The sequence below is a fragment of the Lissotriton vulgaris genome, chromosome 2_1 (genome assembly GCF_964263255.1).
Source record: "Lissotriton vulgaris chromosome 2_1, aLisVul1.2, whole genome shotgun sequence".
Classification (NCBI taxonomy): domain Eukaryota; kingdom Metazoa; phylum Chordata; class Amphibia; order Caudata; family Salamandridae; genus Lissotriton; species Lissotriton vulgaris.
This window is the reverse complement of record NC_141687.1, coordinates 528530357-528552131: the sequence shown is the minus strand read 5'-3', so window position 1 is coordinate 528552131 and position 21775 is coordinate 528530357. Positions and strand designations below refer to the sequence as shown.

General features: G+C 44.4%; 1 protein-coding gene across 1 annotated transcript in view; it reads right to left on the bottom strand.

Annotated features, from left to right (window-relative positions):
• Window positions 1-21775, bottom strand: part of TYW5 (tRNA-yW synthesizing protein 5) — a 167406-nt gene that overhangs the window by 42138 nt on the left and 103493 nt on the right. The window contains exon 5 of the mRNA XM_086955469.1: window positions 9150-9287. Coding sequence (XP_086811595.1) covers window positions 9150-9287 — 138 coding nt within the window. The remainder of the gene's footprint in view (window positions 1-9149; window positions 9288-21775) is intronic.

Sequence of the window (21775 nt, the reverse complement as noted above, 5' to 3'; positions counted from 1 at the left end):
TCTGGAGGAAGTCACTTCTGCCATTAAAAACAGGTATGGGGGAAAGCTCCGGGCCCAGGTGGGGTTCCACGAGACATATTTATCGATAAGCCAGATTTTTTTCCCCTGCTACTTACTAATGTATTATATGCTGTTATGAGCATAGGTGCGCTTCAAACATGGAAACAATCAGTGATAGACCCCATTTTAAAAAAGGATGATAGACAAGACACTAGCTGGTTTAGGCCCATTTCATTACTTGGCTCCACTTTAAAAATAGTAGGTAGAATTTTATTGTCACGTTTGGAAGACTGGGCAGACGAGTACAAGATTATATGTGATGTTCAGTATGGGTTTTTAAAGAACATTGGTTCCAATGAACAATGCCTTACCTCACACCTCTTAAATAGCAAATGCATTCAGGCAATAGCAAATGCATTCAGGCAAAACAAGGTCCATATATCTGGCGTCCACTGACCTAACAAGGACTTTCAATAGTGTCAGTCACTCTAAGTTGCGGGCGATCATGGAAGATATGGGAGTCCACGCGTCAAAGGTTAATTTTTTCCGAGAGCTTTTTTTGCAATGCCTCGGCTTGCCTTCATTATGGAAGAGATAGAGAGTGCACTGAGCAATTTTATGATTTGTGGAGATGTGAGAAAAGCACATAAATAACATTGAAAGGTACTTGGTGGAGAAATCCAAAGATCTACCCCAAATTAGGGCATGCCCACTTTCAACATTGCTCCACATAGATGTAACAGTCCTAAAAGCCTGCCCTGGGTTTAGATTAAAACGCCTTTGGGACAGTTTTGCTACCTTTATCGACACTTTTGGCATCTGTGTTCATCACAGACGAACCTATACTATATTCATTGGCTCAGTCCAAAGAAGATCTTGTACACACTTTTTAAGGAACGGTAAGCTACCTACTACAACACCTTTTCATATCTAGGTGTTAAGTTTGATTGTTGGACTAATTGGAATCATCTATGGGAAGTTAGAAGAATTTATTTTGAAAAAGCTATCATGGCAGTTTTTAGCTTTGATAATAGGCTTGGTATGAAACCCCCCAAAGTGATGACAAAGATTTATTTGGTAAAGTGTGTTTCAGTAGCCTTGTATGGGGCAGGCATTTGGGGTTATGCAAATCTCAATATGCTAAATGCAATAAAAAAGTGTTGATATTAAGAAAATGTTAGCACTCACATCGAGTTGTTCTAATGCGATCTGCCATCAAAAATGTATACGCATTAAACCTTCGCCTCTTGTACTATGGCATTCAAGCTGGCGGAGGGCCATAGTTGCCCTAAATAAGATAATTGTGCAGGATTGTTTAAAGCTGGATGTAGTTGAGCAAATACCCTGGTTATCCTATGTTAGGTGTATGTGTTATAAGATGGATCATGCCAGTTTTTTGATGAACCTCATACAATGCAAGGTATTAGTAAACTGGATTTTTAGAACACTACTTATGACTTACTGTCTAAGTGTTAGGGCAACAAACAATTTAAAAAATGCACCCATTTTAAGACATTCTTTTCTGTTAATTAAGGGTATCATGCAATCGTATCTTACATGGTTTACAAATACCCAATGCAGATTTAATTTAACCAGGTTTAATTTAAATACTGGTCATTTTCTAGTGCCATTCCCTATGAAAAGCATCATAAAGGATAATCTTCTGCCATGTCCTTGTAATGGAATCCCTGAAAAAAGCACTTTACACATGAAATTCCTTTGCCCATTTAATTACAATCTGACAAAATGGTTTATAATCCTGTTTTTAAAAATTAAGAATTTTACTGAGTATAAACCTGCTTTTTTGTATCTGCAACAACTTCAACCGCGCTCAATTCTATTTTGTTTTTGCAAAATTCATCTGGCAAGCTATGAAGTATAGAACTAAAATTGAGTTAGACCACAGTTTTATTGAAACTGCTTTTGTATTCTTTACATCTCTTGGTACCTACACCAACTAGGTTGGTTGCCACTTTGTTCTTGTATTAACTGTGTTGTCATTTTATGTCATTTTTTTAGGTCGATCATTTGATTCCTCTTGTATATACCTTAGTATATACTTGTATGTACTTTGTGGGCTCTCGAGATCAGCCCTAGGACTTTTCTGCTTCCGCTTAGGGATTTTTTTTTCTGTTTAACTGCATCTATTTAACTGTTTTGATAGAACGACCAGTAGAGGTCAGTAAAATACCAGAATTGCTTTCTGCTTGTTCAACTGCCTTTATTTAACAGTCTTGACAGAAAACGGCCAGTAGAGGTCACTAAATACCAGAATTGCTTTCTGCTGAGGGACTTTCTTTTTTTAATGTTTCTGGCAACTGCCTATATTTAACTTTCTTGATGGGAAACGACCAGCTGGTCAGTAAAATACCAGAATCATTGTAGCATTCTCTAGATTCCAGTCTATAGAAATTGTCTTCCACAAGCACCTGTAGAGAGTAAAATTTTTTCAAATCTTGTTCTTTCAGTGATATGACTACCGATGGCCCTGATTTTATATTAAAAACAGAGTTTTGGACTATACCATTTCCAGCTGAAAGGCAAAAGCACAATGGGGACATGCTTGTGTACCTGTTAGAGAAGGTTTTAGGGTGGTACATTTTCAGTTTCTACTAGGGCGCAGAGCCCTTAGCTGATCCACAGAGATCCTTCCTGCAGCAGCGTTTCCTGCCCCGTGACCCGGCCTGGCCCGGACGGGCACAGACGGGCTGGTCTTAGGCTCGTCTTTGGCGCAGTCCGAGGCGCCTACCCTGCGCGCCATCGCTGCGCGCTGGGGCCGCAGATATTAGCTGCTTGAGCAGCCACCCTTTTCCCAGAAGCTTCCAGCACTTTAGATTCTTTGTCTGGAGGACGAGCATCACCCGTAGTCTGTGAATTGGCACGCTTACGGGCATTGGAGACAATCCAAGGAGTCTAACGGCAGCTGTCCCTTAAAATATGTAGGGTCCACAGGCGCCGGTCTGTATTTCCTTTCAATCCTGGGGTTAATAACCCTTGCTCTAGTGTTTTTTTTTAAAATGTCCCCAGCATGTTTAAGGACACCCTTTAGCATTGGCAAAGTTTTTACAGATTTCTCAGAAGAGGAGAAAGTGTCAAACAGGAAATCCTCTTCCACAGGGTCAGCAAGCATGTCCACATCATGATTCAGGGCCGCCCTTTCAATCAGAGCGTTGAACGCAGCTGTATCCTCCGTTGGTGAAGTTTTCACTGGATAAGAGGGAGTATCAGGAATAGTTTGTGATTCTGCCTGGTCAGCAGGGTCTGCCCAGGTTTGAGTCTGGTCATCCTGATCAGTGTTCATAGGATAATGCTATTGTTCCTCAACATCATAAACAATATCCTCTGTAGTGGGTGTGGGTGAATATGCCGAAGCGTCCTGGCCATAGTACTGCACAGTTTCAAAAAGGACAGGTGAAGTTTCAGAATCCCTTTTCTTTTTGAGTGGAATTTTGTAAGATTCCAAGGTATTGTCAGATCTGATTTTCCTCTGATGAATTGTGAGTTTACCAGATTCTGAGTCTATGTGTAACTTGGACTGGTCATCATAAGAGGGCTCCTGGTACACAACGTCCTCCTCTGAAGGATGGCTCAGTTTTCCCAATGACACTTGTTTAGGGGTTTCGACCCTAGGTGTCGGATCGAGCGCCTGGGGGCGTGCAGTCGGTGGTAGTCCGAATTTTATCGGTGTTTCCTTAGGGAGGCTGACCTTCTTTGGAGCCGGCATCGATGTAGGCCCGACCGACTTTGCCCTTTCGCCAGCAGTCTTTTGGGCGTGCACCGTCTTCGGTGTTTGCGGCGTCGGAGGCGCGCTCTTCTGTCTTGACTCGTCGTGGTCCTTCGAGGCGCTTTTGGTTTTCGACTCGAGGGCCTTGACAAGCTGGGGTCTTTCGACCTGATGCTTCGGATTGAGACCCTTTCGAGACTCAAGTCCCTTGTTGATGTCGCTGTCCATTGACGTCGAAGTCTTCGGCTCGACGTGCTTGGATTTAATGGCGGCCTTCAGCGCCCCGATCTTTGGTTCGTCACTCTTCGCTTTCGACCCCACAGGGGCGTCAACACCAGATTTTTTCGCCGACTCCGATGGGTCCGAGGCTTTCGACCCGAGGACTGTTTTTAGCACTTTCGGTTTCGCTATGTGCTCGATAACTTTCGGTTTCAGTTTGAGTATTGGAACCGATGGCTCATGTATTGTTTTCTTAGCCGGGCCTTGACGCGGGCGCTATAGAACGTTCTTCACGATCTCGGCTAAGGCCTTCTGGCGATGCCTTGACCTGAGCCTTTGGAAGTCCTTGAGTGTCTTTTTCGGGCCCAGTACCCACTGTTGGGTCTGGTTCATCGCTTGAGTCGTCATCAACGGCTCCGATGGGGGATACGTCGTCCCTTACCTCGACGTCGTTTTCCAAATCGACGTGGTCTTCGTCTTCTTCATAATAGTCGGAGCCGTGCTCTGAACTGGGATCCGACTGCTGATCCGGATCCTCCGCGTCGACGATCTCACCGTTGTCCTCATCGAATATGTTCACCGGGTCGGGCGCTGGCTTCGACATCGTTTGCCTCGCTGCACGTCAGAGTCTAAGCGTCTTCTTCGACCTGAATCGAGCACAGACTAGACAGTTGTTCTCGTCGTGTTCCGGTGATAAACACTTGTTGCACACCGGGTGTACATCGATGTGCGGGTACTTGGAGTTACAAAGGGGGCATCGTTTGAACAGGCTCCGTTCCATCGACGATCAGGCCTCCGGTGTCGAAAAGGCCAAGCGGCACTTCTCGACGTCTTGCTCAAGAAAACTGGAACAAGAACTCGGCACCGATCGAAACAATACCGACGACCCCAAAGGCCTTCTGGCCTTTTAGAAGTTTCCCAACTTGAGTAAAGAAAAGTACATCCGAACCCAATGGCGGAAAAAAACAATCTGAGGATGGACAGGATGCCCATGTGCACTGTAGTCCGGGGGAGGAGCCACCTATCTCATGATACTTCGAAGACTCTTCCAGGACAACAATGTGCAATCATCCGGACCCAACACTAGGCGGCGATCTATGCACAGATATGAATTCAGCAGTCCACATGCCTCGAACACATCATTATAATAACATATTTGATGGCACAAATGTTACTGTTATTGTGGGCCTTGAAAAAGACTAACTGGTTTACTGGCCCTTATGTGGGGGATCTTCAGGTGGTTTGGCTAGGGAATTTTAATTTCTCCCTGCTGAAGATGTTTGTGGTTTTAAAAAACTCAGTAGGGGACAACCTTACTCACTTCTCCCAAAATACCAGGAGCCAATAAATAATGTAATTATGAAATATAAATTTTAGTACACTACTACATCGTTGCGCCCCCACCCGGCTACTTTTGTGGGCCATGGTTCAGGTAGGACCATCAACTTTATTTTGGTCATGGAAGACTTAAACACTGGGTTTCTAATTTTAAGGTGACCCTATGCACATGAAAAGACCCTAATCCATTATCGACTGAACTTCTAGTTAGTGGGATGGGAAAATAAAAGCTGCTATGGCTTGCCAAGGTTTGGAGGCGGGGAAGCAACCGTTAAATGGCATTTGATCAATTCAGAGAAATTTGTTTCCATGGTTATTTATGAAAGCAAGGTTAACCGGGATGAATGATTAGATGACAGTGCTGGTGGAGAATCTATTATACATTCTTAGGGAGTTCTGTAAAAAAAATATATCTACAATGCTCCGATTAAACGTCCCTCTAAAGGCAATGTCAAACCACTTGGTTGGTTTGATTCTGCCTTTTCAAGGGCTCACCAAGCTTTAAAAATGTCACTAAACGCTGTCCCTAGAAATGTGGAGCTTATGAAAAGTTGCAGGATCCTTCATAATACCTTGGCAAAAAAAGAAAAGGGCCATTAAAGAAGAGGCGTTGGTAGCACTATGCAAAGTGAGCAACAACAAGGACTGTACTTTCTTTTAAAACGCCATTAATTCTTCTCTCTTTAAGGATGGTTCAGCACCGAGTATTGAAACATAAATTCCACCCAATAAATGGGTAAAACATTTTCTCCACATTTATCATTCCAAAACAGATACTGTAGTGGTTGCTTTACTCAGTGCAAGGTTAGCAGTGGACAACACCATCTCTGGACAGAGTGTGATCTGGAGGAAGTCACTTCTGCCATTAAAAACAGGTATGGGGGAAAGCTCCGGGCCCAGGTGGGGTTCCACGAGACATATTTATCGATAAGCCGGATTTTTTGCCCCTGCTACTTACTAATGTATTATATGCTGTTATGAGCATAGGTGCGCTTCAAACATGGAAACAATCAGTGATAGACCCCATTTTAAAAAAGGATGATAGACAAGACACTAGCTGGTTTAGGCCCATTTCATTACTTGGCTCCACTTTAAAAATAGTAGGTAGAATTTTATTGTCACGTTTGGAAGACTGGGCAGACGAGTACAAGATTATATGTGATGTTCAGTATGGGTTTTTAAAGAACATTGGTTCCAATGAACAATGCCTTACCTCACACCTCTTAAATAGCAAATGCATTCAGGCAATAGCAAATGCATTCAGGCAAAACAAGGTCCATATATCTGGCGTCCACTGACCTAACAAGGACTTTCAATAGTGTCAGTCACTCTAAGTTGCGGGCGATCATGGAAGATATGGGAGTCCACGCGTCAATGGTTAATTTTTTCAGAGAGCTTTTTTTGCAATGCCTCGGCTTGCCTTCATTATGGAAGAGATAGAGAGTGCACTGAGCAATTTTATGATTTGTGGAGATGTGAGAAAAGCACATAAATAACATTGAAAGGTACTTGGTGGAGAAATCCAAAGATCTACCCCAAATTAGGGCATGCCCACTTTCAACATTGCTCCACATAGATGTAACAGTCCTAATAGCCTGCCCTGGGTTTAGATTAAAACGCCTTTGGGACAGTTTTGCTACCTTTATCGACACTTTTGGCATCTGTGTTCATCACAGACGAACCTATACTATATTCATTGGCTCAGTCCAAAGAAGATCTTGTACACACTTTTTAAGGAACGGTAAGCTACCTACTACAACACCTTTTCATATCTAGGTGTTAAGTTTGATTGTTGGACTAATTGGAATCATCTATGGGAAGTTAGAAGAATTTATTTTGAAAAAGCTATCATGGCAGTTTTTAGCTTTGATAATAGGCTTGGTATGAAACCCCCCAAAGTGATGACAAAGATTTATTTGGTAAAGTGTGTTTCAGTAGCCTTGTATGGGGAAGGCGTTTGGGGTTATGCAAATCTCAATATGCTAAATGCAATAAAAAAGTGTTGATATTAAGAAAATGTTAGCACTCACATCGAGTTGTTCTAATGCGATCTGCCATCAAAAATGTATACGCATTAAACCTTCGCCTCTTGTACTATGGCATTCAAGCTGGCGGAGGGCCATAGTTGCCCTAAATAAGATAATTGTGCAGGATTGTTTAAAGCTGGATGTAGTTGAGCAAATACCCTGGTTATCCTATGTTAGGTGTATGTGTTATAAGATGGATCATGCCAGTTTTTTGATGAACCTCATACAATGCAAGGTATTAGTAAACTGGATTTTTAGAACACTACTTATGACTTACTGTCTAAGTGTTAGGGCAACAAACAATTTAAAAAATGCACCCATTTTAAGACATTCTTTTCTGTTAATTAAGGGTATCATGCAATCGTATCTTACATGGTTTACAAATACCCAATGCAGATTTAATTTAACCAGGTTTAATTTAAATACTGGTCATTTTCTAGTGCCATTCCCTATGAAAAGCATCATAAAGGATAATCTTCTGCCATGTCCTTGTAATGGAATCCCTGAAAAAAGCACTTTACACATGAAATTCCTTTGCCCATTTAATTACAATCTGACAAAATGGTTTATAATCCTGTTTTTAAAAATTAAGAATTTTACTGAGTATAAACCTGCTTTTTTGTATCTGCAACAACTTCAACCGCGCTCAATTCTATTTTGTTTTTGCAAAATTCATCTGGCAAGCTATGAAGTATAGAACTAAAATTGAGTTAGACCACAGTTTTATTGAAACTGCTTTTGTATTCTTTACATCTCTTGGTACCTACACCAACTAGGTTGGTTGCCACTTTGTTCTTGTATTAACTGTGTTGTCATTTTATGTCATTTTATTAGGTCGATCATTTGATTCCTCTTGTATATACCTTAGTATATACTTGTATGTACTTTGTGGGCTCTCGAGATCAGCCCTAGGACTTTTCTGCTTCCGCTTAGGGATTTTTTTTTCTGTTTAACTGCATCTATTTAACTGTCTTGATAGAACGACCAGTAGAGGTCAGTAAAATACCAGAATTGCTTTCTGCTTGTTCAACTGCCTTTATTTAACAGTCTTGATAGAAAACGGCCAGCAGAGGTCACTAAATACCAGAATTGCTTTCTGCTGAGGGACTTTCTTTTTTTAATGTTTCTGGCAACTGCCTATATTTAACTTTCTTGATGGGAAACGACCAGCTGGTCAGTAAAATACCAGAATCATTGTAGCATTCTCTAGATTCCAGTCTATAGAAATTGTCTTCCACAAGCACCTGTAGAGAGTAATATTTTTTCAAATCTTGTTCTTTCAGTGATAGGACTACCGATGGCCCTGATTTTATATTAAAAACAGAGTTTTGGACTATACCATTTCCAGCTGAAAGGCAAAATTTCTCTCCATGTGTTCTCATACCTGGCATGTCACGCAGTTTGGTGCTTACTTTCCCTCCATGTTAAAGAACAGTAGATGTTTCAGGACCCAGGCTAATGTGCTGCATAGCTAAATACATACAAGTTCTCAAAGGCGAGACTGATTGCATTGCAAATGCTTGTTTACTGATATGACTGCATTTTTTAATTTGTCCTTCATGGTTCAGGTTTCTGAATCAAATAAAGTGATTGATTGCGTTTGCTTTGTATGTGTGAATAAACAACAGAATACAAAAAGTAAATTATCCTTTTTGTAGAGCTAGTAATATAATAGCATATGAAAGCAATTTCTGGTGGTGGGATGAGACTCTTGTGGAAAGAAGATTGCACATTATGCAGCTTATCATAAATATTTTTGTCTCTGCAGGCAAGAGACAACAATTGCAGCAATCAGTGAAATACCCCTTAACAAATATAAAAATGTGACTTATTCCCCTTACATCATAGTGTGTCCAAAGCTGCAGCCCCGGGGAGCTGATCCGGAAGACACTGGAGAAGAACTGATCCTCATCAAAGAATTCTGGGATCTTGATATCTTCGGCAAGCGAAGGAAACTGCTTCCTTATGTCCGCCACATCCTATAAAATGTAACAGACACATAGTTAAACTAGAAAACATTTGTTTCTCTTCAGCATATCCATGTCACTGTAAAACCCACTAATCTCAGTGTCAGGTCCTCAAAGCACAGGCTTAACTGAACAACATATATGAACAGCCCAAGGGGTTGTCACTCCATCACTAAAATCTGCTTCCATCGTTCCTATCTTAAAAAAGCCAGGAGCCGACCCTTCTGTGATGGCCAACTATCGTCCCATCTCCCTTCTTCCCTTTTTGGGGAAGGTGCTTGAGCGACACGTTACATCTGCGCTCAGCTCCTTTGTCGAGGAGAATGGGAGGCTGGCCCCGTGTCAGGCTGGGTTTCGACCCAAGCACTCGACAGAGTCAGTGGTGGTATCAGTACTAGACACCCTCAGAGAGGGTATGGACGTTGACAAATCTCGGGCGCTGGTCCTCCTTGATTTGTCCGCCGCTTTTGACACGGTGGATCATTCCATCTTACTTTCCCGTGTCAGGGCGGCGGGCATAGGAGGCTCAGCCCTTATTTGGCTCTCGTCCTTTTTGAGGGACCGGACCCAGGCGGTTCATCTTGGGGAGTTTTCAGCTACCCCCTGCCAGGTCCAGTGCGGTGTTCCCCAGGGCTCTTCTCTTTCCCCTTTACTGTTCAACCTTTACATCTCGCCTCTCATCTTCGCTCTACAGCAGCTGGAGGTCACGGTATATAACTATGCCGACGACCTCCAGCTCATCTTCAATCTATCTTCTTCCTCTGACTCCATCTCTAACTTCCAATCTACTCTATCTTTCATCAGGGACTGGATGAACTTCAACCACCTGAAGCTCAATCCCGATAAGACGGAACTTGTGGTTACGGGTGGTTGCTCCAGTCCCTGGAATTCTCTATTTTGGCCCCCCTCCTTTGGTTCTCCTCCTATCCCAGTTTCCTCTGTCAAGACTCTTGGTATCAAACTAAATGACAAACTCACTATGCACTCCCAGATAGGTTCTGTGGTTTGTTCCTGTTTTCTTACTCTTCGCACTATCCGTTCTATCTCTCGTTTTTTTTCCTTCTCTGCACTTAAACTAATCATGTCCGCACTGGTCCTGTCCCGCCTGGACTACGGGAACATCATGTTCAATGGCATCCCTCAGTACAGCCTGCGCAAACTGCAACTGGTGCAGAACCAGGCGGCCCGCCTTGCTTTCGGTCTTCCCAAATTTCATCGTACCTCTCCCCTCCTGAAGACCCTTCACTGGCTTCCTGTTCGGGAACGCGCCCTGTTTAAATTAGGCTGCCGTCAAAGCTTATGTCCCTGGCAGAGACCTTCGCTCTTCGGCACAACATCCGCTATCCGCTATCGGAAAAAAAAACTGGGTGGCTCGAAATGTTCCACTCTCGCCCCCATGTTCTGGAATTCTCTTCCCTTTCACCTTAGGTCTCTCACTCAATATTCCATTTTTCGCAAACAATTGAAAACATTTTTATTCACTCAGGCTTTTCTGTCTTAATTTCTGTTCCCCTTTCCAGTCTATGTCTTAGCGACTGACTTTGCCAGTAGGCTGTCTGCTATCTCAGCGCCAAGAAACCGCTCAGGTGTATGTTGCGCTTAATAAATATTTTAAACTTAAACAGCAAAACCAGTGAGGCATCTGTAGTTTATCATACTTGACTTTCAAAGAAAAAATAACCAGTTATTAAACTTGTAGTGCCAGTGACAAATTTGAAATGCCAAAATTAACTACATATAGAACAGGAAGGCAGATTTAATATCACCTTCAAAGGCACAGGTATTTTTGCCATCCTGCGAAGAAATACTTCGTAAATAGGAGGGATTTATTCATGTCATATACCAAGTGACATAACAGCAACAAAAGGATCATAAGATTCATACTTAACAGCTAAGAACATTTCCAAAATTCTCCATGTTTGCATACAACTGTGGGAAGAAGAGACTTTCATTTCTCATCAACCCAAATTTAGAAAGGAAAAGTGAAATAACATTTAAATGTTGTGTTTTCAGTTGTAGTCTCCTCATCCAGTTTGTAAAGGAAGGAAGTGGGGCACGATATACGAGCCCACCCCAGATATAGAAATCCAACAATTAATATGCTCACTGGTCAGACATGTCGATCAAATTACATAACAGATATGTACTCAACTTCCAAACACTACTCCACATCAATTTTCCCAGAGAACATTATCAGCAAGCGTCTTAGTAGCTGCCATGCATAAAGTCCTGTCAAACATTCTGCTTTACAACAATACATTCAAATTAAATCTTTTTAGACCTCCCAAGCAAGAAGAATCAACAAGTCTAAAGAAGAATCATTGAGTTCAGCTGTGCTAGCATGGCAGTAAACGTACCTTTTTGAGACACTTAATTAATCTAAATAGATTGAGCGTTATGTACCTTTGCCTCAATTTGTGCCTGAAAAGTGAATACACATCTAAGTATTAACTGCAACCATTAATTAGTAAGCCTGCCTACCTGGTAGGTGCCGATTACCATTTTGACACTGAGCATACCTTTTAAAAATGATCCCTCTAGCTGCTTAGGTGAAAACATTCAGATCCTCAATCATTTGCATAAATCAATGTTTCTTCTTCATGTTTTGTTCATCTTAAACAGTATCCTTTTCTGGCCCAATCCCCAGATGGATGTTTCTGGCAAAAAGATCAATGATGTGCTGTTTTAAGAAGATCTACTATGTATAGGGCCTCTACTTGCCATTGCTGGATTAGTAGTGAGTTTTGCTAGGAAAGAGTTTAGGGCAAAATTCTTCCAGTGTCCAATAAACCTACTTAAGTTAGAACCTACTAGTGGCAGTGTTTCTGTGTTGAGTAGAATTTACATAAATGGCATACAATAAGAAGAACAATTTTCCCTTGGTGGCCACAAAATATTGAAACAGATGTTTTACTTTTTTCGAACTTTGTTTTACAGTAAGCTCAAAATGGGTGACAAATGCAAGAAAGGCTTCTTTTTTTAACAAAAGTATAAAGTTTTATTCATTATTTCCATATTATTTCTTTTAGTACCATCCTATTTCATATTAGTTCAAGACAGAAATTAATTTGTTTGAAATAATTTTTTGGGGATTTTCTAATTTATAACTATTTTCATAATAAATACATTATCCTCACAAATTCAAATACATTGATATTTCATTTACAAAAGGACAAGAGAGAAGAAAAAGCATAACATCATATACTTAATATAAAATGCAAATCTAAATACAAAAGAACAAAATGCACCAAAATAATCCTTCCCCTGGTAACCAGCAATTCATCCTACACATCCTCACACATTCATAACCTCACCACATTCAAACCAACACCATCTGAAAAAAAGGAAACTGGACCCAATTAGCAGAAGATCCTGCCAATCGGTGAGTCTCAAAACGGATTGTGAGACTTCGCACTTGGTCGACGCGCGTTTCGGCGGCTCTAGGTCACATTCCTCACGACCTCTTCCAGATAGACAAACGCATATGCCCAGGGGACAAAGGAAAGCACCATAAATTACTGATCCTGCTCACGAAGGATGAGTGAAGCAGTTGAATCTTGTTGGCTGTAATATCTTAATTCAAACACATGAAATGAAGTTCTGGCTTCCCACAATTTTTGTCACGTTTATTTAAGCGGAGTCACTATAGGTACCATCACAGGCCAAGATGATAGATTCCATAAATGCTTGTTATTTGGGTTATTGTTGTAAAAAGCATTTTACGGTCTTCATTTTCCTCATTATTTTCTTATCTTTTCAGTAGAGCTCGAGTCTATATGTTTTTCAGCTGCTTAGTAATCTAGCTTTGAAATGGCTGTGGTCCGACGTGTTTCACTTCTTCATGACACGATTCGAATCGTGTCATGAAGAAGTGAAACACGTTGGATAAACGTGACAAAAATTGTGGGAAGCCAGAACTTCATTTCATGTAATTGAATTATTATTATTATTTGATAACTTTATTTCGGTCAATGACCATAAAAGTGCAATAAAATATATACAGGCACAGAAATAAAACCATAAGAACAGAGAAATTAAAAAAGTTATTAAACGTTAGTTATCAAAGATAAAAAAAAATGAGAAGCAATAGACCATTATTTCTTATTAATAAAAACAGTTCTTCTCCGCCACATGCCAAGTAAAAATCAGGAGACAGCAAAAACAATGGGAGGGGCGGTATCGTAGGCTAAAACTCTGCAAGCTTTTACACATTGTCTGAAACCCAGGTTTTTACACAATGGAATAATCCAGCATTTACGAATTTCGCTATATGCCGGACAGAAAAAGAAGATATGTACAATGTCTTCCCTACAGTAATTATAAGCAGGGCAGTTGGCCTCCATCGATTTTGCCCATCTGGATGTCAATGCCCCAATCGGTATAGAGCCGTGCCTCAGTTGGATGTATAGTTTTCTTGCAAGTGGAGGCTGCACTAGGTCCAGGGAACACCTCCGTCCTGGATTCGGCTTTCATCAGTAAAAACTCAGTAGACAGCCTGCCCAAGGAAGTCGAGAAATATAGTATTTTGAGGTTATGTGACCTTACAGCCGCCACTAGTACAGACCTTTGCATCCTCGGGCAGCTGTCCTCTGGTGTGTCCCATAGTTCGGGTAGACCAATTTGGTAGAGGAGAGCCTTTACACTTGCCAACCAGGGCATGTTCTTATTCTTTAGCTGCCCCCAAATTGTAATGAACTCTGCTCTAAAGGATACGAGCTCCGGCACAGACCAGAGCCTTCTACAGTAGAGCAGAGGTCGTGCAGGTACCAATTCATTAATGGGTTCCAAGCCCAGATGCAAGCGTAGTGGTACGAGGGGCGTGCTTTGGGGAAGGGCAACCAGATCGCATGAAGGCCTGTTCAACCTTCAGTAAGTTGCATACGCTCGTGTGTCCCCAAAGTTCTGAAGCGTACAAAGCTGCGGAACTGACCTGTGTTTTATATATCTCAAGGGCAGGGGTAACTGGTTTAAAAGTTGAGGCTCTGTGAAATCTGCCTATGCCTCCCATAATCTGTGCAAGTCTCAGGGAAGATTTAGAAACTTGGTGGTCCCATGCAAAGTGCTCAGTCAACGTGACCCCCATATATAAAAGTCTTGACTCGCTCTAGTGGAGTTCCATTCAGTGTGGGATTTGGGCGGGTGTGCCTCGGGCGATTGAAAATCATAAACTTGGTTTTCTCCAAGTTGACCTCCAATCCCCGCGAGGCACAAAAGGAGACAAACCCGTCCAGGACCCGCTGGATGCCCGATGATGTCCGCGACAACAACAAAGTGTCGTCCGCGAACATCAGAGCGGGCACCCTACCAGTGGCCAGGCGCGGAGCATCGTTATCCCTAACGCGATTAAGTTTATCTATCAGACCATTGACATACAGGCTGAAAAGAGTGGGGGCCAGTACGCAACCCTGGCGTACGCCCCGGGTGACAGGGAAGCGAGCTGATAATTCCCCGTTCCTCCCACACCTCACCTGTGCGTAATTCCCAGTGTGAAGTCTGATTAGGGCATCTAATAAGTAGGGAGGGAGACCAAGTTCCTCCAATACCGTCCAGAGCCTCTCCCTAGGAACCAGATCGAATGCGGCCCGCAGGTCGACAAAGACAAGGTAGAGGCTACCACCCTCTACTCTTGCAGTTTTCCAGTATAGGACCTGGAGCCCGAAGATCTGGTCCAAGGTCGAGACCCCTGATCTAAATCCGGCTTGGAGGGTGGTCAAAGTTTTATTCTCCTCCATCCAACCCAATAATCTATCGAGTAGGATTCGGCCCATCAGCTTCTGGGTGGTGTCAAGTAAACTGATTGGTCTGGAGTTGGATGGGACAAGCGGGCAGCCCTTTTTAAAAATCGGAACAATCTCAGCTCCCAGCCAGGTCTCAGGTAATGCGGAACCCTGTAAAACCGCATTAAACAAGACCACCAGGTATGGAGCCCAGATTTTTGGCTGGGAACGAAAAAGATCTCCCGGGAGCTTGTCAAGACCGGGGGCTTTATTCTGAAGCAGTCTCTCAATTGACAATTCAACTTCCCTGAGGGAGATGGAGTCCAAACTATTAGTGGCGGTCCTATTGTGGGCATCCAGTTGCTCTATCTGGAATCCAGGGCCCAAGGCCTCCGGCAGTCTATACTCGTGCGGGGTGTCTGGGGCCGTGGAAATCCCGGGAACTCGCATGGTGTCCTGATTTTGACAGGAGGAAGCCCCAGGACCCCCGGCAGTCGATGCTTGTGCGGGAGGTCCTGGGCCATACAGGTCCGGGGGACCAAAGCCCTGGGCCCCGGGACCCCCGGCAGTCGATTCTCGTGCCGGAGATCCTGGGCCATACAGGTCCGAGGGACCTAAGCCTATTTGGATAACTTGTCTCGACCTTGACACACAGTTCCCTCCATCTCAGGACTTGTGTAAAGTGACTTAAAGTGTGCCTCCCACATTATGGGAGCGATATTCGAGACCCCAGCGTCTCTCTCACCTCCCGCCGAGGAGGTAGCAATGGCCCAGAAGGTCTTAGAATCTTTTAAGAGGAGTGCCTGTCTCAGCTCATCCCATCTGGATTCCTCCCACTCACTCTTGGCCCTGATGAGTACCTTCTTATACAGTAGTCTTGATGCTCAAATTTTTAGGATGTCCTTAGATTTAATTGCTGTAAGAAGATCTTTCTTTGATTTTTTACAGGTGTGGTCATGCCAGGGATGTGTTTTGGTCCTACGCAACTTAGTCCCACTAATTGGATAAAATACATCCCCTAGACTCACAACTAACTTTCTGTGAATCTCTATAATCTGCCCATGAGAGGTGGTATTCCCCATATCACTTATTAGTGGGGTAGCAATCAGGTAGATTTCTGCAAGACGGGTAGGGGAGACCAGACAGGAAGGCCATTTAACCCTCTCCTGTTGTTGGATATAATATAGGGTGGCACTACCAAGTTAGGGCTGGAATCAGGGTTAGTTAGTCCAAATGCACCAGGCTTGAGCATCAGGACCAACGCATTGTGGTCGCTGTCGTGCCTTGGAACAACCCTAAAGTCTTTAAATCTGTCCCAGTATTTGGCTTCCAGCATGAGGTAGTCAATGGTGGAAGTACGATTTGTCCTATTATATGTGGGTAGGCCGGAACTTTCGTTATTAGCCCTTCCGTTGCATGCCCGCAGAGACATTGCAAGGGTCAAGGATTTAATTTGTAATACTAACGAGGTCCAGGCCTTTACCGGGGCAATCCTTGGGGCAGGGATATGCCAAAGCGAGTCGACCTCATCCTCCTCACACAACTCGGATCCACACAGGGGCTCGAACTGGCAATTGAAATCGCCGCCAAGAATTATCGAAGTTGTGGGTCAAGTCTCTGAAGAAAAAGGTTGAGTGCTTTAATAGTGCTCGATTCCTTTCCATTCACGGTGGGCCTAGAGTAGATATTTATGATAGCCACTCGAGATTTATCAACGGGTTTTAGTAAGACACATTGGATATCTGGGGATTTTGTATCCACATGGGTAGCCTGCACACCTAAGTGTATGCCTACCCATATGGAAAGACCACCCGAGGGGCGTCCCTTCCCCCCAGAGACTGCAGGAATATCGTAGGTCGCGAAACCGGGACTGGCACTCTCCTCTAGGGACCAAGTTTCTTTCATCAAACAAATATCGTGTGTGGCCATAAAAGAAGACCACTCCAGTACAAGTAGCTTACTCTTTATCCCGGCTACATTCCATGAAAGGATTTTTATACTTCCTTCCACAACCTTTTCTATACCTTGAACATCCCCTTGTTCTTTAGGGAGTCCCTGGTCCAAACTCTGCTCTGCTCTAGTCCCCTCCGTCGTAATTTCATTAGGACAGGATTCCTCTCCATTAACCGGGGTAAAATCTTTTCCATTGTTACAAAACCCTCCGCTAGGTTACCCTTGTTAAGTTCTAGTGGAGACGTACCTATCTGGGTGAGTCAATCAACCTCCTCGAGGACACTAAACCTGTTCCAATGGGCTTGCAACGGGTAGGTAGGAATAGGTGGAAAGATACCCTCCCCAAATGACTGCCAGTGGTGAATCCTATTAGGAGGGGTGAGGCGATTTCTAATATGCTGAAACCTCCTATGGAAGGTCGATTTGTGAATAGGGGTGGGATAGAAATAGGATAAGTGCAAAGGAAATATTTGGGAATCTCTATGAGAAAGGGCTCTACAGATGTAGTCCACAGCAGAGGAGTCCCTAAAATTAATTGTAACAACATCCCCTGTCACTGTTTTAGGGCCCCTTCCAATCCAGTCTACTCTTCTCACTGCCAGTATTTGACCCAAGATATTGGGAGGTAAGGGTCTATTTAAGCTCAGCCACTGGATACACTTATTATGTAAATCTACCTCATGTTCTCTTTTCCCCTCACTAAGGGCCGGGACACCCACTAGGGCAACCACGTATGGTTGTGCTTCTGGGGCAGATTTATTGACGGCAATTGACTAGAAACTGCCTTGGGCACAGGAGGTCTCGATAATGGTGCTGTACTATTTGTTCCCGAATTTTTACCCTCCTTAGGATGTCATCTAAATTTACCAGTAGGGTCCACTACGGGGAGAATGGTGTGACCTGGTGTATTGGCCGTTGATATGGGGGGAGGTTCGGGGTTTATGGGCTTGGCAGTAGTTGTTGCTAGCCCTGGGTTTTTATTCAATACTACTGGGACAGTGGACTTAGCTACTTCAGGACAGGGTGCCTTTGTAGAAGCACCAACAGATGTAGGGGGTGCCAAATTACCTTGGAGATTTGGTGGCTTTGTTGTCCCTACAATCCTATTATTTAAGATGGAGGTTAGTCTGTCCAGTTTTGACACCAGAGGTTTAATATGGGAGGAAATGGTTTGCTCTAAAGGTCAGCCACCATATTGGTGAACCAGCATGGTATCCCTGTAGATGAATGCAGGGTGTGATCAGACGGGGTCACCAAATTATGGTTGGCCTGCTTCTTTTTACCCATATTTTTAGGGAAGCTATCCTTTTTCGTCTTGGAGCCCACCCTACCAGGTTTTGAAATTGCCACGGGGGGGAGAAGTCAGAGTATAGGGTTGATCATCATTGTTTATAGGGGACTCTACTGAAACCTGTGCTACTTTAACATCTACTGAGGTCTCAGCCGGCAACTGTGCACAGGGCAGCTCAGCGTATGTAGATGTTAAATAGGAGTCCAAGATCGTGGGGTCGATCGCAATAACTGAACAATTCTCGCCACGGTCTTTAAAACATGCTGTGGGTGGAAAGGATAATCTTCTTTCTGTGGTTTCAATTGCATTGGCCACCACCCCTATAGTTTGTTGTAGCATTTTGTCAATAGCCGTCAATGTTGGCAAGGGCTGTGGCAATGTTGCCTGAAGTCTAGTGTTTGGACGAGATGCAGGTAATTTAGATTTCTTGCCCTGAATGCTCATTTTTGCTAGGGGATGATAGCTTAATTGACAGCTAGGTATTGAAGGCGGAATTAGGTAAAATAACAAGTCCCGCACAAAACAAATATAACACTCTCAATCCTATGGAAACCCATTAAGTCAGTGAGCAATGGCTAGAAGGCAAGAAAGTCCAGATGACAGTACCTTTGTAGTAAACGCCGAATCCTTGTGAATTAGGATATCACTGGTAAGGGAAGTGGCCCGTCCCGTCCCCTGTAGTCCCCGGATGGCCACAGACGGCCCGCCCTCTGCCCGGGCTCTGCCCGGCGCCGTCCGCGCGCGTCCGCGATGTGGAGGAAGTGGTCGGTTTTTGAGCGCCTCCAGTCGCGCTATGCAGGAAGTGGGCGGTGTCCTCCCAAGGCAGGCTGGGAGCTGTAGTTTCCACCCCGTTCCGCGGCCGAGCGATGTCACCAGCTCGGCGGCAGGGGCAACCACAGCGTCAGGGACCCAGCGATGCAGTGCTGCCTAGAAAGGATCTGGTGGAGCAGGTACACTTTAGAGCCCCCTCACTGTGCGCTCACTCGGTTTGAAAGACAGTCCCCGCTCCTCCGTGGGAGCTATCGGTATTTGAGCGCCTCCAGTCGCGCTATGCAGGAAGTGGGCGGTGTCCTCCCAAGGCAGGCTGGGAGCTGTAGTTTCCACCCCGCTCCGTGGCCGAGCGATGTCACCAGCTCGGCGGCGGGGGCAACCACAGCGTCAGGGACCCAGCGATGCAGTGCTGCCTAGAAAGGATCTGGTGGAGCAGGTACACTTTAAAGCCCCCTCAATGTGCGCTCACTCGGTTTGAAAGACAGTCCCCGCTCCTCTGTGGGAGCTGTCGGTATTTGGACTCCTCCAGTCGCGCTATGCAGGAAGTGGGCGGTGTCCTCCCAAGGCAGGCTGAGAGCTGTAGTTTCCACCCCGCTCCGCGGCCGAGCGATGTCACCAGCTCGGCGGCGGGGGCAACCACAGCGTCAGGGACCCTTAATTGAATTAAGATACTACAGCCAACAAGATTTAACTGCTTCACTCATCCTTCGTGAGCAGGATCAGTAATTTATGGTGCTTTCCTTTGTCCCCTGGGCATATGCGTTTGTCTATCTGGAAGAGGTCCTGAGGAAGGTGGCCCAGAGCCGCCGAAACGCGCGTCGAAGAAAGTGCGAAGTCTTACAATCCGTTTTGAGACTCACCGATTGGCAGGAGCTTCTGCTAATTGGGTCTAGTTTCCTTTTTTTCAGATGGTGTTGGTTTGAATGTGGTGAGGTTATAAATGTGTGAGGATGTGTAGGATGAATTGCTGGTTACCAGGGGAAGAATTATTTTGGTGCATTGTGTTCTTTTGTATATAGATTTGCATTTTATATTAAGTATATAATGTTATGCTTTTTCTGCTCTCTTATCCTTTTGTAAATGAAATATCAATGTATTTGAATTTGGGAGGATAACGTATTTATTATGTAAGTAGTTATAAATTAGAAAATCCCCAAAAAATTCTTTCAAAATAATGAATTTCTGTCTTGAACTAATACGAGATAGGATGGTACTAAAAGAAATAATATGGAAATAATGAATAAAACGTTATACTTTAGTTTAAAAAAAAATACGCCCTTCTTGCATTTGTCACCCTGTGGAAAAAGGTAGGGCTATGACCTTTTTCAAGATTTGCCCGGCGCTAAACGCCTTTGTACCATTCAATTTACCAAGCAATGAGGCAGGCGCCGGAGACCAGAAGGCAGGAAACAGAAGTTTTATTCCGACGGAGCAGAACACATCAGATCAGACAACAAGGTATTGTCTCGAGGTGCTCTAACAGCCTCTCGGAGGCCTGGCCTCTTATACACTGGTTTATGGCATGTGACCTTTCTTTATTACAATCAGAACATTGTGAAGTAAGGAAAGAAACATCCCCGTAATCCTCGTGTCAATCCCACCCCCATATACCTCCACAATAGAGGTCCTCAATCTGTTGATAAGAGGAGGGGGTCATCACGAAGCTGAGTATTCCGTCGAGTCTTAGGATGTGTGCGCCTGATCATGTCCCAGGGGGTGGGGAGGCCTTGATCAATAGAGGGTCCTTTGAGGAAGGTCGACTTCATACAATAAGGGGCAGTAAATGATATCTCCCGGCTTAAGCGATGGCCTCGGACCTGTGTGGACAGCTGGACACGGGGGAAGGGGTCATCAAAGGAGTGGCATTCATGCCGCGTGGACAGTTGGGCGCGGAGGGAAGGTTTACCAACAGAGGGGCATTCATGGGAGGAGAGGAGATGCTGGTCAGGCGCTGGCGTGGCTTCCAAGGACAGGGTCATGCAGAAGGGTTAGGCTCATGAGAGGGAGGGAGGGGGAGCCAGGATGCGCGGAGGATGCTTGCTGGGTCAGAGGGGCGCGCTGGCGACTGATTGTGGATAGGGAGACCATGATACCTAAAATGGCGATCGTGCATGTTGTACGTGGGTGACAAGCTGGCGCAGATGATGTTCAGTTCGTAAACTAAAATTCCACAGTCCTCCCTTTTAACATGTCTCGCCAACTTGTCAGTTCGGATTTATCCCCATAAGGCCACGTATTTCTACTTCGTAGAGGGGACTCATGTGCTCAGTTCGGAAGTCCAAAGTCTTTGGGCACATACAGTTAGAAACAAGGCCGCACAAAGATGGCAGACATTGGATACCTAAGCAACACCCACATAATATCACAACAGGTATCAGCACGAAGGAAAACAACCTCCAACCCCAGTTCTTCAAAGTGTCCCAAAACCAGCTCCCAAGCGACCATCCTTCCTGCTCTTGGTGAACCTCCGAGGAAAGTCTGTGGAGGTGTTCAATGGCTTTGTAGACTGAAGGCGAGTTATCTGGCACGTATGTGCAGCAGCTGGATCCGATGATGCGGCATGCTCCTCCTCGGTCGGCTAGGACCACGTCTAGGACAAGGCGGTTTTGAAGGGTCACAAGGCGGACCGCCTGAAGCTCCGCCGTGTTGTTGGCGAGGATGCCAGCCGTGATGTTGATCGTTGTTTCTACTGCCTGGGTCAGGTGTCGGATAGCGCGGCTGTTTGCCATTGGGCCCCACAGAGGAACAAGTCCCTTTGCTGCATCTAG